Source organism: Macaca fascicularis, chromosome 13, assembly GCF_037993035.2.
Source record: "Macaca fascicularis isolate 582-1 chromosome 13, T2T-MFA8v1.1".
NCBI lineage: Eukaryota > Metazoa > Chordata > Mammalia > Primates > Cercopithecidae > Macaca > Macaca fascicularis.
Window position 1 is genome coordinate 19,268,259 of NC_088387.1, and position 18,130 is coordinate 19,286,388.

General features: G+C 36.6%; 1 protein-coding gene across 4 annotated transcripts in view; it reads right to left on the reverse strand.

Annotated features, from left to right (window-relative positions):
- Positions 1-565: 565 nt before the first annotated feature.
- ZC3H8 (zinc finger CCCH-type containing 8) overlaps positions 566-18,130 on the reverse strand; it is a 36,767-nt gene continuing 19,202 nt past the window's right edge. The window contains exons 6-9 of one of the 4 annotated variants that reach the window (XR_006691593.3): positions 18,036-18,090; positions 16,536-16,628; positions 15,612-15,659; positions 566-1,161 (exon numbers count right to left, since the gene is read on the reverse strand). Coding sequence is in view for 2 of the 4 variants with exons in the window: in XM_065526806.2 (XP_065382878.1) it covers positions 15,627-15,659; positions 16,536-16,643; positions 17,977-18,090 (255 nt within the window). In the remaining 2 variants the exon portion in view is untranslated. Of the gene's footprint in view, positions 1,162-8,604; positions 8,725-15,611; positions 15,660-16,535; positions 16,644-17,976; positions 18,091-18,130 lie in introns of those variants that run through there. The other 3 variants (XM_065526806.2, XM_065526808.2, XR_006691594.3) reach the window with 3 other exon arrangements.

Genomic DNA, 18,130 nt, shown 5'->3' on the forward strand with positions numbered 1-18,130 from the left:
ACAGCTGGGAAGTGAACCAATCAACCTGGGGGCAGACAGCAAAAGGGCACTGAGAGATGACTTGCTCTTCATTCTTCAGTTTCCTGCTTCTAAGGGTCTAGGATTTACCCTTGTTTCCTGCTTTCTTTGGTCTTGTCTGATAAACCTTTGCTTGGAGTTGATGCAATTCCCTTTCTTGCTTTAGTGGGATTAGATAACAACGAAAATAACTTTGATTCCTACTTTCAAATAGGACTTGGCTAAGAAGTATCACTAGCTTTGGTGTACTCTGTATGTCCAGCAAGTTGGTAATAGTATTACTTTTCCCAGCAATAAAACAATATAATGACGAGTTTCCATTTCATAGTATTTGTCCAATAATAATATTACTATATAAAACTGCATATTTAGAATCTCATTATTATTTGTACTTGGAACATTTTGTATTTGAATCTTGTGTTAATGATACCATCACACTCCTAAAGTTTGTAATTTACACAAGTGCATAATATGACTACAGTTTATAAACCAATGAGAAAGATAAATATTCTTATATTTTAACAACAGAAAAGTTAGGAACTCCAAATTTAGAAATGGTATAGTAAGAGATGTTGTTTCACTTTATTTATAATAGTAAGAAACTGGAAATAAATGTCTAACAATAGGAAACTGGTTTAAAAAAATCATAGAACCGTAATTTAAGCCCTAAAACGAACAACCATTAAAAATATGTTGTGAAACTATTTAATGTCATAAAGAGAACCAACTCTGTTTTTATGGTCCGTCTACCAATGTCTTCCGAGCAGTTCTCTCTCCTCAAACCTCCTCTACCTCTTCACCCACCCTCACTCAGCCTAATCTTGCTTCCTATTTTATTAAGGAAATCCAATCAATCAGAAGAGTTTTCTACAATTTACGATCATATTTACCCATCAGCCAGCATCTCTGCCATATATGCTCCTCTCCTATTCCAATGGCTGGAATGTCTCAGTGAAGACCAAGCCCTTCACTTGTACATTAGATCCCAGCTCTCTGTCCCATCCATTATGGAAGCTGCACATCACCCCAGTCACACAAGAGGGCACTCTGAATGAGGAATCTTGTAAACTACTCCAAATCACCAGTCTTGAACAGTCTTGAACAGGCATGGGTGTTAAGTACTCTTCATCTGTACAATGCTACCTACAGAAGAAAACAGAGAACAAAAACACATCAGCTCATGAAAATTACCAGCTTAGCCGCCCTTACTCCCAGCTCTCACCTCCCAAAACAACAACAAAAAACATACAGCTGAAGAAAACAATTAAGCAAAAATCCAAACTGAATTAAATACCCCTCTTTGGGAAAATTAAAGAACATTCTGAATTGAAATTCAAAAACTAAGACTAGAACTGAAGCAAAAAATATATATATAAATAATGAGACAAGAATTGACTCACCTCAGAAATGACAAACAAGAAAAAAATAACATTACAAATTAAGAGTATATTACAAGAAAGAATAAATTTGAATGGAAACATGATAAACATTATCAGACAAAAGCAGAAAGAGAACAAAAAATGAGATGAAAAAAGAAAAATTTAATAGAAAACAAAGAAAACACATTATAAAGAAAGAAACAGTAACAATAAAATGACAGAAACTAAACCAAACATTTGGTCATTTTAATAAATGTGAATGATCTTAATCCACTTATCAAAAGAAAAAGATTTTTGGTTCAGTCTGCAGAGCAAAACCCAACTACATATGTTCCATACAAGAAACAAACCTAAAAATTATTCAGAAAAGCTAAAAATAGACTGGGCGCAGTGGCTCACACCTGTAATCCCAGCACTCTGAGAGACCAAGGCGGGTGGACCACTTGAGGTCAGAAGTTTGAGACCAGCCTGGCCAACATGGTGAAACCCCGTCTCTACTAAAAATACAAAAAAATTAGCCAGACATGGTGGCACATGTCTGTAATCCCAGCTATTCAGGAGGCTGAGACATGAGAATCGCTTGAACCCGGGAGGCAGAGGTTGCAGTGAGAGAAGATCGTGCCACTTCACTCAAGCCTGGGTGACAGAGCGAGACTCCATCTCAAAAAAAAAAAAAAAAAAGAAAAGAAAAAAAGAAAAACTAAAAATAAAGTGATAGGTGAATGAATATTAAAAGCAAATGGAAACAAATTTTCAAGTTGCAGTATGAAATCTGAAACCGCATCAATGAACTTTTTATACTGTTATATTAAAATCCATTGGTCTTTATAGGGTGGATGGGTGCTTTATGCATGTATAATTTTGTCATATTGTGCATTGTTTATGTGGAAAATATCAGTTTACTAATCTATGCGGATCTTCTACATTTCATTATATAGTACAGTGTTTTTTAAAAGTCACATTCGTTAATATCACCAATGAACCTTGCCAAAACAGTCTTTAGGTAAAAGGAAAGCTTTCAAGCTCACAGGGACAGAGCAAATGTTCTAAAACTGTAATTTGTGCTTAAAAGCTTGAATTTTATCATTGAAGACATATTTTCAGTTGTCCTCCTCAAAGTGACAGTCACTCTGTTCATTTCTGAAAAAGTTCCTGTCAAACACCTATATCTGAAAAAAAAAACTGCCCCTCAGTTTTGTGTGTTTCTGTTTGTGTTTGTATGTGTGTCTGGTTTGTTGTGTGTTTTTTTTTGTTTTTGTTTTTGTAGAAATGGGGTCTTACTGTGTTACCCAGGCTGGACCTGAATTCAAACTCCTGCCTCCACCTCCGGAGCAGCTGGGATTACAGGTTTATACCAGCACACCCAGCTCTCAGTTGTTCTTTCATGTAAAAACAGCAGTCATGAAAAACAACTCATTCAGCTTGCAACTCAGATAGCACAGCACATGTACTTTTCTTAGGAATACAGTTGCAGAAGTACTTTGTATATCTTCCCATTCTGTTAGGCATAATATTGAAAAGACTGTATGTGAGGTTTAATAACATTAATAATTGTTACTGCTTCATCAAGGACATTCTTAAATGAACCTGACTCCAAAGGCAGATGTTTTTAGAAGGAAACTCTACTCAAGGTTTAGAAACCAGGCAGTCTCAATGGAACACAGACTCTTCTAGTGGAAATGCCTGTACTGTTTGCCCTATTGAGTATGGTGCATTCCTATTAAGGTATAGAATATTTTATCATGTTAAAAAAGTATCCCCCCAATGATCTTCTATGTAGAAAACCTCAACACACAATAATCAGAACAATGAACAGTCTAAAAAGGAAATTAAAACAATTCCATTTACAATACCCAAAAAGAATAGAATACAGTTGACTCTTGAACAACACAAGTTTGAACTGTATGAATCCACTTATATATAGATGTTTTTCAATAAATACTTTGGAAAATTTTTTGGAGATTCACTACAATTCGGAAAAATATATATATAGATAGATACGAGTCTACTTATGTGTTAATCGACTGTTTATGTTCTTGGTAAGGCTTCCTGTCAACAGTACGCTATTATTAGTTATGATTTTGAGGAGTGAAAAGTTATATGCAGATTTTTGACTGCACAACAGTTCAGTAATCATAATTCCTCTGTTGTTCAAGGGCCAAATGTAATTAGGAATTAATTTAATCAAGGAGGTGAGACTTGTGTAATAAAAACTATAAAACACTGCTGAAAGAAATCGAAGGCACATAAATAAATGGAAAGACATCCCATGTTAATGGCCTGTAAGACAATATTGTTAAGATGTTATTACTACCCAAAGCAATCTATGTATTCAATGCAATCTCTATCAGATTCAAATCGACTGTTTTTTCCAAATATAGAAAAATCCGTCTTAAAATTCACATGGGATCTGAAGGAATAGCCAAATATATATATATATGTGTGTGTGTGTGTGTGTGTGTGTGTGTATATATGTGTATATATATAGAACAAATTTGGGGGACTCACACTTCCTGAGTTCAATACAAAGTGATAGTAATCAAACGGTGTGCTAACAGCATAAAAGACAGACATATAGAGTAATGGAACAGAGTGGAGAGGCTAGAAATAAACCTTCACATCTGTGGTAAATAATTGTTGACAAAAGCACCAAGACCATTCAATTAAGGAAGGACAGTCTTTCAACAAATGGTGCTAGGAAAACTGGATCTCCTCATGCAAAATAATGAAGCTGGACCATTGTCTTAGACAACAAATTAATACAAAATGGATCAAAGATGTAAATGTTAAGAGCTCCTAGAGGAAAACATAAAGTCTTCACAACACTACTTACAATATTATTTACCCAGAAGCCATTCAGGACCAGGTTAACTTCCATGTAACTGTATAGTTTTGTGCAATTTTCTTTCTTTATTATTATTATTTTTTTGAGACGGAGTCTCACTCCGTCGCCCAGGCTGGAGTGCAGTGGCGCAATGTCGGCTCACTGCAAGCTCCGCCTCCTGGGTTCATGCCATTCTCCTGCCTCAGCCTCCTAAGTAGCTGGGACTACAGGTGCCCGCCACCACGCCTGGTTAATTTTTTTGTATTTTTTAGTGGAAACGGGGTTTAACCGTGTTAGCCAGGATGGTCTCGATCTCCTGACCTGGTGATCCACCCGCCTCGGCCTCCCAAAGTGCTGGGATTACAGGCGTGAGCCACCGCGCCTGGCCTTGTGCGATTTTCTTAGCATTGATTTCTACTTTTCTTGCACAGCGGTCTGAGAGTGTGAGTGGTGTGATTTTTTTTTTTTTTTTAATTTGCTGTGGATTATTTTATGCCTGGTTGTATGGTCAATTTTAGAGTATGAGTCATATGCAGATGAGCACATACAGGAGTATGTGTCATCTGCACATGAGCACAGAATGAGTACCTTCTGATGTTTTTGGGTGCAGAGTTCTGTAGATGTCCCCTAGGTCCATTTTGATCAAGTACAGAGTTCAGGTCCCAAACATCTTTGTTACTTTTTTACCTCAATGATCTAATACTGTGAGTGGAGTGTTTAATGTCTCCCACTATTACTGTGTGGTTATTTAAGTCACTTCATAGGTCTTTAAAAATCTTTGTTGGTTTAAAGTCTGTTTTGCCTGAAATAAGAATAGCTAACTCCTGTCTTTTTATGTTTTCCATCTGCTTAGTAGACTTTTTTCCATTCCTTTACTTTGAGCCTATGGGTGTCACTGAACGTGAGATGATCCTCCTGAAGACAGCATACCATTGGGTTTTGTTTCTATATTCAACTTTCCAGTCTGTGCCTTTTAACTGGAGTGTGTAGCCTATTTACATTCTAGGTTAGTATTGACACATGTAGATTTGATCCTGTCATAACACTGTCAGCTGGTTATTATGCAGACATGTTTGTGTGGCTGCATTATAGTGTCACTGGCCTATGTACTTTTAAGTGTGTTTTTGTAGTGGCCAGTAATGGTCTTTACTTCCCATATTTAGCACTCCCTTCAGGACCTCTTGTAAGGCAGGTCTGGTGGTAACAAATTCCCTTAGCCTTTGCTTGTCTGAAAAGGATTTAATATTCCTTTGCTTATGAAGCTAAGTTTGGCTGGATATAAAATTCTTGGTTGAAAATTCTTTAAGAATGCTGAGTATAGGCCTCTAATCTCTTCTGGCTTGTATGGTTGCTGCTGATAGGTCTGCTGTTAGCCTAAAGACCCCTTTGTAGGGCCAGGAGCGGTGGCTCACACCTGTGATCCCAGCACTTTGGGAAGCCAAGGCAGGTGGATCACCTGAGGTTGGGAGTTCAAGACCAGCCTGACCAACATGGAGAAACCCTGTCTCCACTAAAAATACAAAAATTAGCCAGGCATGGTGACGCATGCCTGTTATCCCAGCTACTCGGAAGGCTGAGGCAGGAGAATCACTTGAACCTGGGAGGTAGAGGCTGTGGTGAGCTGAGATCGTGCTATTGCACTCTAGCCTGAGCAAAAAGAGCAAAACTCCGTCTCAAGAAAAAAAAAAAATCCCTTTGTAGGTGACCTGCCCCTTCTCTCCAGTTGCCCTTAACTACTTTTTCTTTCATTTTGACCTTGGAGAATCTGATGACTATGTGTCATGAGGATGATCTTCTTGTGTAGAATTCTGCAGAGGTTCCCTGTATTTCCTGAACTTGAATGTTGGCCTCTCTAGCAAGGTTGGGGAAATTTTCATGGATGATATCCTGAAATATGCTTTCCAAGTTGCTTGTTTTCTCTTCCTGTCTTTCAGGGACACAGATTTGTCACAGATTTGGTCTCTTTACATAATTTCATATTTCTCAGAGGTTTTGTTCAGTCTTTGATATGGTTTGAATCTGTGTCCCTGCTCGAATCTCATGTTGAATTGTAATCCCCAATGCTGAGGGTGGGGAGGTGACTAGATCATGGGGGCAGATTTCTCATGAATGGTTTAGCACCATCCCCCTTGGTACTGTCCTAGCAAGAGTGAGTGAGTGCTCGCAAGATATGGTTGTTTAAAAGTGTGTAGCTCCTCCCCACTCTCTCTCTCTTGCTGGTCATGCAACATGCTGGCTCCTCATTCACCTTCTGCCATGTCTGTAAGTTTCCTGAGGCCTCCTCAGAAGCAGAAGCCTCCGTGCTTCCTGTACAGCCTGCAGAACCATGAGCTAATTAAACTCCTTTTCTTTATAAATTACCCAATCTAAGGTATTTCTTTATAGCAATGCATGAAGGAATACAGTCTTCTTTATTGTTTTTATTTTTCTCTGACTGAGTTATTTTGGAGAGCCAGTCTTCCAGCTCTGAGCTCCTTCTTCAGCTTGGTTGATTCTGCTGATAAAACTTGAGATTGCACTCTGAAATTCTTCTCGTCTGTTTTTCAGCTCTATCAGGTCAACTCAGTTCTTTCTTATAATGGTCATTTGGTCTATCACCTCCTGTATTGTTTTATTGTAATCCTTAGATTTCTTGGATTGGGTTGACTATCTCCTGTATGTCATTGATCTTTGTTCCTATCCATATTCTGAATTCTATTCGTGACATTTCAGCCATTTCAACATAGTTAATAACCACTACTAGGGAACTTGTGCAGTCATTTGGAGGTAAGAAGGCACTCTGGCTTTTTGAGTTGCCAGAGTTCTTATGCTGGTTGTTTCTCATTTGTATGGGCTGATGTTCTTCAATCTTTGAAGCTGCTGTCCTTTGGATGGATTTTTTGCTTTTTTCTTCTTGATAACCTTAGGGGTTTGATTACAGTATAAGATGGGTTCAGTTGACTGGCTTAGATTCTAGTCTGCTCCTGGGTCTTGGAGGAGCCCTCTCTGATTACTGTCTCTGTGCCCGTGTTTCTTTTGTTGAGTGTTCTTGTCCATGGGGCTCTCCCTCAGACAGGAACCTCAGTTGACAGACAAGTTGTATCCTTGCTAGGTCAGCCCTAATCTGTTGTCCGTGTACTTCCTGGGTAAACATGGGGTTTGCACCTGCCTGCAGAGTTCAAGTAGAAGTGGGACCACTGGGTTGGAAGCTCTAGCAGGTGTGGCCTGGCCTGTCTGGCTACAAGAGGTGGGGGTGGATGGAGTTGCCTACCCTTCTGTTTGGGTGTTTCCAGGGCAACAGGAGGCTGTGCCCTAAAGAAAGAAGAAATTCTGACATGCTACAGTATGGATGAATCTTGAGGACATTATGCTAAATGAAGTAAGTCTGTCAAGAAGGACAAATACCATATGATTTCACTTCTATGAGATACCTAAATTTGTCAAAATCACAAGGGACAGAAAATAGGATGGTGGTGACAGAAATGTCTGTCAAAAAGGATAAATGCTATATGATTTCACTTATACGAGATATCTAAAGTAGTCGAAATCACAAGAGACAGAAAACAGGATGGTAGTTGTCAAGGCCTTGAAGACAAGAGGAAATGGGGAGTTTTTGTTTAATGGATACAGGGTTTTAGTTTTGAGATTAAAAACATGAGCTCTGGTGATACACGTGGTGGTAATGGTTTCAAAACTATACGAATGAACTGAACATTACTTAACTATACATTTACAAATGGTTAAGATGGTAAATATTATGTGTATTTTATCACAATAAAAAACTTTTAAAGTATCCATCTATTCCTATTTTCTTTAGTGTTTTTTTAAAATAAGAAATGAGTGTTGAATTTAGCAGAAAGCTTTTCCAGCATCTACAAAAATAATCATGATATGAAGGACTGCTGTTTTTCCATGATTCTTGTATAACCTCTTGACTTTTTAAACTATCTGCATATATTACTTTTATAAGAATATTTAATTTAAAAACTTTGGGGATATAAGTAAAAGAGTACATTAAGAGAAATTTATAGGTTTAGATGTGCTAAGAAAGAAGAAATGCTAACAGTCAATCTTTGGGCAAAATAAGCCCAAACAATGTAAAAGGACTGATATAATCTAGAAGATAAATTGATGAAATAGAAAATTAGTATAAAATAGAATTAAGGAAAGCAAAGTTGGTTCTTTCTAGAGAATAATGTAACTATGAAACTCCAGGCTAATTAATCAAGAAAAACAGAAGGCACAAATAATCAACATAAGGAATAAAGGCCAGGCATGGTGGCTTAGGCCTGTAGTCCCAGCACTTTGGGAGGACAAGGCGGGTGGATCATTTGAGGTCAGGAGTTTGAGTCCAGGCTGGCCAACATGGTGAAACCCTGTCTCTATTAAAAATACAAAAATTACATGCCTGTAATTCCAGCTACTCGGGAGGCTGAGGCAGGAGACTTGCTTGAGCCTGGGATGCAGAGGTTGTGGTGAGACGAGATCACACCACTGCACTCCAGCTTGGGTGACAGTGAGACCCTGTCTCAAAAAAAAAAAAAAAAAAAGGAATAAAAAGGTAAACATAACTACAGATTTTTACAGCTATTAAGATACCATTAATATTATGCCAGATGTCTTCATATAATATTAATATTTGAAAACTTCACATTTATATTTAAAAATTTAGTTTATATCAGGAATGTAAGGGTGGATTAGTATTTTTAAATACATAGATATAATCTGTCGCTTTAGCAGAATAAAAAGAAAAACTCTGGTCACATCAAAAAGCATTCCAAAAAAGTCAACATCTCTTCATGATTATAAAACAAAGAAACAAAAAGCCCAATAACTCTTATCAAACTACAATTTGAAGAGAATTTCAGTAACTTGATAGAGTTTCTACCAGAAAATTGCAGGACACATTGTATTCAGTGGGGAAAATATTAACAGCAGTCTCTTTTAAAACCCAGGACAAAAATACACTATCACTGCTTTTATTTCAAATTACATTGCCTCAAAGACTTGAACACAAATGTTCACTGAAGCTTTATTTATAACACTCAAATGTCGATCAACAGATGAATAAACCAGTATATCCCTACAAAAGAACACAATTCAGTAATAAAGAGAAGTGTGCTGCTAATACACACATAAAAAAGGGAAGCATCAAAACACCATACTGGGCAAAAGACACAAGAGTGTAGACTATAGAATTCTGCTTATATGAAATTCTACAACAGGCAAAACTAATAGATACTTACTGAAAGAATACTAGTGAATGCCTGAGGTCTGAGAGAAGGAGAATGAGTTGTAGTAAAGTGTCACAGGGAACATTCTGGGGTGATGGAATGTCCTATTTATTGATTGTGGGGGTAGATACATGGTTATACACTCATGTCAAAACTGGTGTCCAAACTCATTGAACTGTATACTCTCCATTTATTTAGATCTTCAGTTTCTCTCAGTTTTGTAATTTTCAGTGTACAAGTGTACACCTTTTAAATTTATTCCTATTTTATTCTGTTTGATGCTACTGAATGAAATTGTTGTTTAAACCTCATGTTTAGATTGTTCATTGGTAGTATGTAGAAACAGAATTTATTTTTATGTATTGATCTTGTTTCCCGAGACTTTGCTGAATTTGTTTATTAACTCTAGTAGGTTTTATTTTGCATGTGTGCATTTAAAATGGGTGCAATTTATTGACTGTTCTGTATACCTCAAAATAGTTAATTGCTAAAAAAAAATATGCAACCCACTGGGGAAAATAATAAAATGTTATCAAAAGACATTTTGAAAGACTACAGACAACAATTAGCGAGGTGTAGTAGCACACACCTGCAGTCCCAGCTACTTGGGAGGCTTAGGTAGGAGGACTGCTTGAGCCCAGGAGTTCGAGGCTAAATTGAGCTATGATTGTGCCACTGCACTCCAGCCTAGGCAACAGAGCAAGACCCTATGTCTAAAAAAAGACTACAGTCAACATATTCATAGATTAAAAGCCTCAGTATCACAAAGCTGGCCAGGCAAAGTGGCTCATGCCTGTAATCCCAACACTTTGGGAGGCTGAGGCGAGCAGATCACTTGAGGTCAGGAGTTCGAGACCAGCCGGGCCAACATGGTGAAACTCGGTCTCTACTAAAAATACAAAAATTAGCTGGGCACGGTGGTAGGTGCTTGTAGTCCCAGCTACTCAGGAAGCTGAGGCAGGAGAATCACTTGAATCCAGGAGACAGAAGTTGCAGTGAGCCAAGATCATGCTACTGCTCTCCAGCCTAGACAACAGGGTGAGCATGGTGGCTCATGCCTGTAATCCCAACACTTCGAGAGGCCAAGGCAAGTGGATCACCTGAGGTCAGGAGTTCGAGACCAGCCTGGCCAACATGGTGAAACGCCATCTCTACTAAAAATACAAAAATTAGCCAGGTGTGGTGGCACACACCTGTAATCCCAGCTACTTGGGAAGCTGAGGCAGGAGAATCACTTGAACCCAGGAGGTAGAGGTTGCAGTAAGTTGAGATTGTGCCACTGTACTCCAGCCTAGGCAACAGAGTGAGACTCCATCTCAAAAAAAAAAAAAAGGAAATATTTTTATGACACAGAATTCAAAAGGTTTATAAGATAATACTATAAACAAATTTATACCAACAAAGTAGACAACTTAGATGAAATAGCGAAATTAATAGAAAGATACAAATTACCAAAGCTGTTTTTTTCTAAAAAAGAAAAATCTGAATAAACTTATAACAAGGACAGAAATTGAATCTGTTATGTAAAATCTTCTAATTAAAAAAAAAAAAAGCAGCCAGGCGCGATGGCTCACGCCTGTAATCCCAGCACTTTGGGAGGCTGAGGCAGGTAGATCACGAGGTCAGGAGATCGAGACCATCCTGGCTAACACGGTGAAACCCTGTCTCTATTAAAAATATAAAAACATTAGCCGGGCATGGTGGTGGGCACCTGTAGTCCCAGCTACTCGGGAGGCTGAGGCAGGAGAATGGCGTGAACCCAGAAGGCGGAGTTTGCAGTGAGCCGAGATTGCACCACTATACTTCAGCCTGGGCGACAGAGCAAGACTCCATCTCAAAAATAAATAAATAAATAAATAAAACAAAGAAGCTCAGGCCCAGTTATCTTACTGGTGAATTAAAGGAGAAATAATAACAATTTTTCATGAATTCTCCCAGAAAATAGAGAAAGCTGGAACACCTTTCAACTCATTCTAGGAGGCCAGTATTACCTTGATATGAAAGCCAGAAAAAGACATCACACAAAAAGAAAGCTACGCATGAATACCCCTCATAAACATGAAAAGATGCAAAAATCCTTAATAAAATATTAGCAAATGAAATCCAATAATAAATTATATACAACATGACCAAGTGGGGTTTATCTCAGGAATGTAAGATTTGTTTTACAACTAATATATCATGTGAATAAAGTAAGGGGAAAATTATATGGCCATCTCAACAGATGCAGAGAAATCATTTGATAAAACCCAAGATTCATCCATGATAAAAGTACTCCAAAAACTAGAAATAGGAGAGAACTTCCTTGAACTACAGTATCTATAAAAACCTACAGCTAAAATCATATGTAATGGTGAAAGACTGAATGCTTCTGCCAAATATCAGGACAAAGGCAACATTACCTGCTCTCACTTCTATTTAACCTTGTATAGAAGGTTTCAGCCAGTAAAATCAGGCACAAAAAGAAATGAAAAGCATCTAGTTTAGAAAGGAAGAGGTAGCCAGGAATGGTGGCTCACACCTGTACTCCCAGCACTTTGGGAGGCCAAGGCTGGTGGATCGCCTGAGGTCAGGAGTTTGAGACCAGCCTGGCCAACATGATGAAACCCCATCTCTATTAAAAATACAAAAATTAGCTGGGCATGGTGGCAGGTGCCTGTAATCCCAGCTACTCGGGAGGCTGAGGCAGGAGAATCACCTGAACCTGGGAGGCGGAGGTTGCAGTGAGCCAAGATTGCGCCATTTGCACTCCAGCCTGGGGGACGAGAGCAAGAATTCATCTCAAAAAAAAAAAAAAAAGGAAGAGGTAAAACTAAAAAAAAAAAGGAAGAGGTAAAACTATCTTTATTCTCAGATAACATAATCCTACATGCAAATTCCTAAGGAATTCCTAAGGAATACATGCACACACAAAATAAAACCTACTAGAGCTAATAAATGAATACAAAGTCTTGAGAAACAAGATCAACAAAAAAATAAATTATGTTTCTACATACTACCAGTGAACAATCTAAAAACAAAGTTTAAATGGCAATTCCATTCAATAGCATCAAACAGAATATGTAGGAATAAATTAACAAAAAAGTGTACACTGTACACTTGTACAATGAAAATTACAAAACTGAGAGAAACTGAAGATCTAAATAAATGGAGAGACATTCCACGCTCATAGATCAGAATTCTATGTGCAGTTTTCCACAGATTCAATGCAATCCCTATCAAAATCTCGGCATAGGTTTTTTGCAGAAATTTACAAGCTGATCTTAAAACTTATATGGAAAAGCAAAAGATCCAGAGTAGCCAAAACAATCTTTGAAAAGTAGAACAAAGCTAGACAGCTTACACTTCCTTATTTCAAAACTTAGGACAAAGTTATAGTAATCAAGACACTGTGATAGTGTATAAGGACACACATATAGAGGTCAATGGAACACAACTGAGTACAGAAATAAATCCATACATTTATAGTCAGTTGATTTTTGACAAAGGCGTGAAGGCAAGTCAGAGGGAAGGGGCAGTCTTTTTTAAAAATGGTGCTGGTGGCCAGGCACAGTGGCTCACCTTTGTAATCCCAGAACTCTGGAAGTTCAAGGTGGGCAGATCACCTGAGGTCAGGAGTTCAAGACCAGCCTGGCCAACGTGGTGAAAGCCCGTCTCTACTAAAAATACAAAAAGTAGCCAGACGTGCTGGTGCATGCCTATAATTTCAGCTACTCGGGATGCTGAGGCACAAGAATCACTTGAACCTGGGAGGCAGAGGCTGCAGTGAGCCAAGACTGTGCCATTGCACTCCAGTCTGGCAACAGAGTGAGACTCTGTCTCAAAAAAAAAAAAAAAAAAGTTCTGGGACAACTGGATATCTACATGTAAAAAAATTTTGCCCTTAACTCACACAATTCCTAAAAATTAACTCAAAATGAATCATAGACATAAACACAAGAGCTAAACCTAGAATATTTTTAGAAGAAAACATAAGAGCAAATCTTGTGACTTTGTGTTAGGCAATGAATTCTGAGATACAACACGGAAAGCATGATCCATAAAAGAAAAAACTGATAAACTGTACAATATCAAAATGAAAACTTTCATGCTTCAAAAGATAACATTAATAAAATAAGACAAGCCACAGATTGGGATATTTCCAAATAAAGTATCTAATGAAGGATCTGTATGCAATATATGTAAAGAACCCTAAAACTCAGTACGAAAACAATCTAATTTTAAAATGGGCAGAGATCTAAACTGGCTAATGGCCAATAAGCACATGCAAAGATGTTTATAGTCATTAGAGAAATGAAAATTACAACTACAGTGAGATACAGCGTCACTCCTACGGCAAAAGCTATAATCAAAATGACTGATAGAAACAAGTGTTGCTACAGTAATTAAGATAGTATATGCTGGACAAAAAAAAGACAAATGGAGAACTGACATCCCAGAAACAGACCTTCAGATCTTCACTTGATGGAAACTTGACATATACCAAAAGGGGCATTACAGGTTAGTGGGGGAAAGCAGGCTTTTTAATTAAATAATACTTGGGAGATTGGTTATCCATATGGGAAAAAGGGAACAACAAAAAAAAGAAAGGTATGAGGCCTCTGATACCATTTTTAAAAAGTCAATTACTATTATTTTTTCTTTTCTCCCTAGAGTTATAGTTATACTCTTTTTTCATTCATTCTAACAGTTCCTCCCACATGTAAAGTACAAAAGGTGGAGTACAGTTTCCTTCTCCTTGACTTTGGGCTTGGCCACATGACTTACTTTAGCCAAGTCAATGTGCTGTAAACAGGGCTTTGCCCTCTTGAGTTTCTGCCAACACCATGAGAAGAACATGCCCTAGCTAGCCCACTGGTCCCAGGAAAATTAGATAAGAACTGTCCCAGCAGATCTGCCATATGAAACAGAGCCAACCCAACCAAGGCCAGATGAGATCAGCCAACTCCCAGCCAATCTATATATGCATAAAAAATAAGCACTTTGTGTTATTCACTACTGAGAACCTGGTAGTTGTTTTTGCTAAACACCATTACTGTACCAACTGTTAATACAATTCCCAATGGATTAAAATATAAATGTATAAGGCAAAGCTCCAAAACTTAAAAAAAGAAAGTTAAATTACTTTACAGACTCACGATAGGGAATAATTTCTTAAACAAGACACAAAACATAAAACTAGCCATAAACAAAAAGATTCCCAAAATAAGTAATTCTACTCCCTGAGATGCCTAAAAAAAAAAGAAAGAAAGAAAAGAAAAGACCGTCCACAAAATGGGAGAAGGCCTGCCACACATAACTCACAAAGAATTATATAAGGAATATATAAAAATCAATGTATAAAGGGCAATCAGACCAATAAAAACATAGGCAAAAGACATTAACAGGCATTTCACCAAAGATGAAACTCAAAAGCCAGTAAGCATAAGAAAAGATGCAAATTAAGTTATGAGATTCTATTTTTACATCCACTAAATTGGTTAAAGTACTGACAATATAAAATATTGGCAAGTATAGAATGACAGGATTTCTTCTACACAGTTTGTAGGAGTATAAACTGGTATAACTACTTGAGAAAAAACTGATATTACATTTTATGATGATATGATTCTACACCTTGGCACATACTGTGGATAACTTGTACACATTCATACCAAGAGGTATGTATATGGATACTTACAAAAAGAGTTTGTATTTTTAAAAATTGAAAATAACCTAAACATTCACTAATAGAATGACTAAACAACTAACATAAACATAGAATGAAATGTTATATAGGAGTAAAAATGAATGACAGCTGCATGCATCTACATGAATGAATAATGTTGAGTGAAATAGCCATGTCATCAATTAATACAGAGAGTATGATACAGTCTGAATAAAATCCAAACATAAGCAGAACTAAATATATTGTTTTGTGACTTATATGTATTTGGTAAATCTACAAAGAAATACAAGAGAAGAATAAAAATATACCTGATAGACAAGCCCACACAAGGAAGCAGGCTGATGTCGATCCATATAGGTATGTAAATATATCAAATATTTTATAATACTTTTTTACTGGGGGAGGAAGAAGAAAAATACTTCTATTTGAGAACCCTATTGAGGTTGACATGCCAACTTCTGGAGATGTTTAGACAAGAAAAAAAGAAATGTGGTAAATTCTAATTTTACCTTTTTATGTCTATTTTATTTACATGGCTTCTTTTCAGTATCCAAAACCTAATATGAAAAAAAAAATCACATAGTCATTTTTATGCATTCATGTCTAATTCAGGTATACTGTCATACTCATAACTTTCAAATGATTCCAATCAAATTCATCCTAATAATCACCTAATATTATTTACTAATACTACAGGAACTGAAAAACTTATTTTATATATATCACTTTTCCATATCTATTTCATACAAATAAACAACAGAATATTTGGTACAACTTCTAATTCCACATTAACCATTCATATTTTACAACCTAAAAATATCTATAAACAAGCACCTTTGACTTTGTAATATTTGCATATGCTCAAGGGAACATTTTGCCACAAGATCGTATGGTTGGCTTCAAAAGAATCTTTTAAATTTTTATGTATACTTAAATTTTTAAGAGACTAGCTCCAACTAACATGAGAAATGAAAGAATACAAATGGCTGTAACTTTTCAATTACCTTTTCTCACAGACTGCAAGAATATCTGAAAACATTTTGAAATTACTACTTAACTATTATCTGATGTAATTCTAAAATGTTTATAAACCTGTAACTTGTAACTTTCCTTCCAAGAGTCTTTATAACAGGCGTACTGTTTTTCTTATTTGATTTGCTTTGTTTAGCTTAGCTTAGCTATTAAAATGGCTTACACTGAAGATTTTACATCATTCAACTTAAATCAGCAATGAATATACATCTTCCTTTCAGTTACAAGGAAACATATACAAATGAAAAATATTTAAGCTGAATTCTTAAGTTATCAGTCCTAATATATCCCATATGCTAACCTAAGAGGCACTCTCCTTAATTATCTTCAAATTCTCATCCTTAGTTCAAACATATTCCTTAAAAAAGAAAAAACAAAAGATTATTAAAAAGTATACTTACTTTAGCCAACAATTCTTGTGTTTCAGGAGTCAGTGGAGCATGAGAAAACTTGCAATATTCTCCCTGATAACATTTTGTTCCTGTATGGTAAAACTTACAAGGATATTCATGTAACCCAAGTGTTAAGGAAAAGAACAATTTTAATCCAACTGAAATGTTAGTAACTTAATTACTTTATTTTTCCTAAATAAAGACCTTTGTGGCCAGGGGCGGTGGCTCATTCCTGTAATCCCAGCACTTCAGGAGGCTGAGGTGGGCAGATCACTTGAGGCCAGGAATTCAAGACCAACCTAGCCAACATGGCGAAACCTTGCCTCTACTAAAAATACAAAAAAATTAGCTGGGCATGATGGCACAGGCATGCCTGTAATTCCAGTTATTCAGGAGGCTGACGCACCAAAATCATTTGAACCTGGGAGGCAGAGGTTGCAATGAACCAAGATTGTGCCACCGCACTCCAGCCTAGGCAACAGAGCAAAGAAAAAAAAAAAAAGAAAAGAAAGAAAAGAAAAAGACCTTTCCTACTAGTAGAAACTGGATTTCTCTATTTAAAATATGAGATAATAAATTAACTGGAATACATTAAAAAATCTAATTTTAGAAAGACTACATACATAAATCAAGTTTAACGGCTATCACAGGACATTTTCTTCCTTCACATCCATTCTTATAATAGAGTACAGGCATGTTTCATATATGAAAGGGTATATTTTAAATACCTTGATAAATGTGATCATTTTTAAAGCATTCCTTTGGGGGTGGAGGAATCAAAGTCAAAAACAACATATCTTACAAATCTGGATCCTTTGTACATTAGACTTGTTTACAACAGAATAAATCTATATAACTTCAATATTGTTTTCTAGGAAAACAATCCTCAAATTACATTTTGATACTCCTTATACTGAATGCCTGAAGAAAAAAAAATTTCGTGATAACTAAAGGTGCTGTTAACCTAAAATGTTTATATTCCATGTTTTTATAACTTGTCTGTGCCATTTGCACTGAAGAGCTAAGGCTATTCTACAAATTAAGGGACAATTAATTTCTACACAGTACAGAATACACAGAAAACAGGTACTCCCAAATTACGTAATCCCTGCCTTTTTATGAAGTAGCTTATTTGAATATAGATTCAATTAGTCAGTGTCACAGTAGAAATTGTGATATTCTTTCTGGGACTTGAAGAGGTCTCATGGACCCTCTATATCACCCATGTTGAACAGAAAGAATCATCATTTGAGAGATTTTCTAAAGAATTCCTCTTTTCTTGCTTATGAAAAAATCCATGTACAATTTAATCACTTTGATACTAAGTTGGACTTGAATACTATCATCTTGGTATAGCTAAAACACTGGTTTCATTAAAAATTTTGCACATTTAAAATGTTCATGTAAATATTTATAAAGAATAAAGTCACTATATCTTGTGATAAAGGATATTATGCAAATACAGACAGTTTTCACCTCTGGTACAATATCCTTGTACATAAAACTTACACATTTCCTTTTTCTTCTCTATCTCTGCATCATGATCAAATTTACACTGGTCTCCCTAAGCCAAAAGAAGGAGCAAGGAAAAGCCATTATTTCCC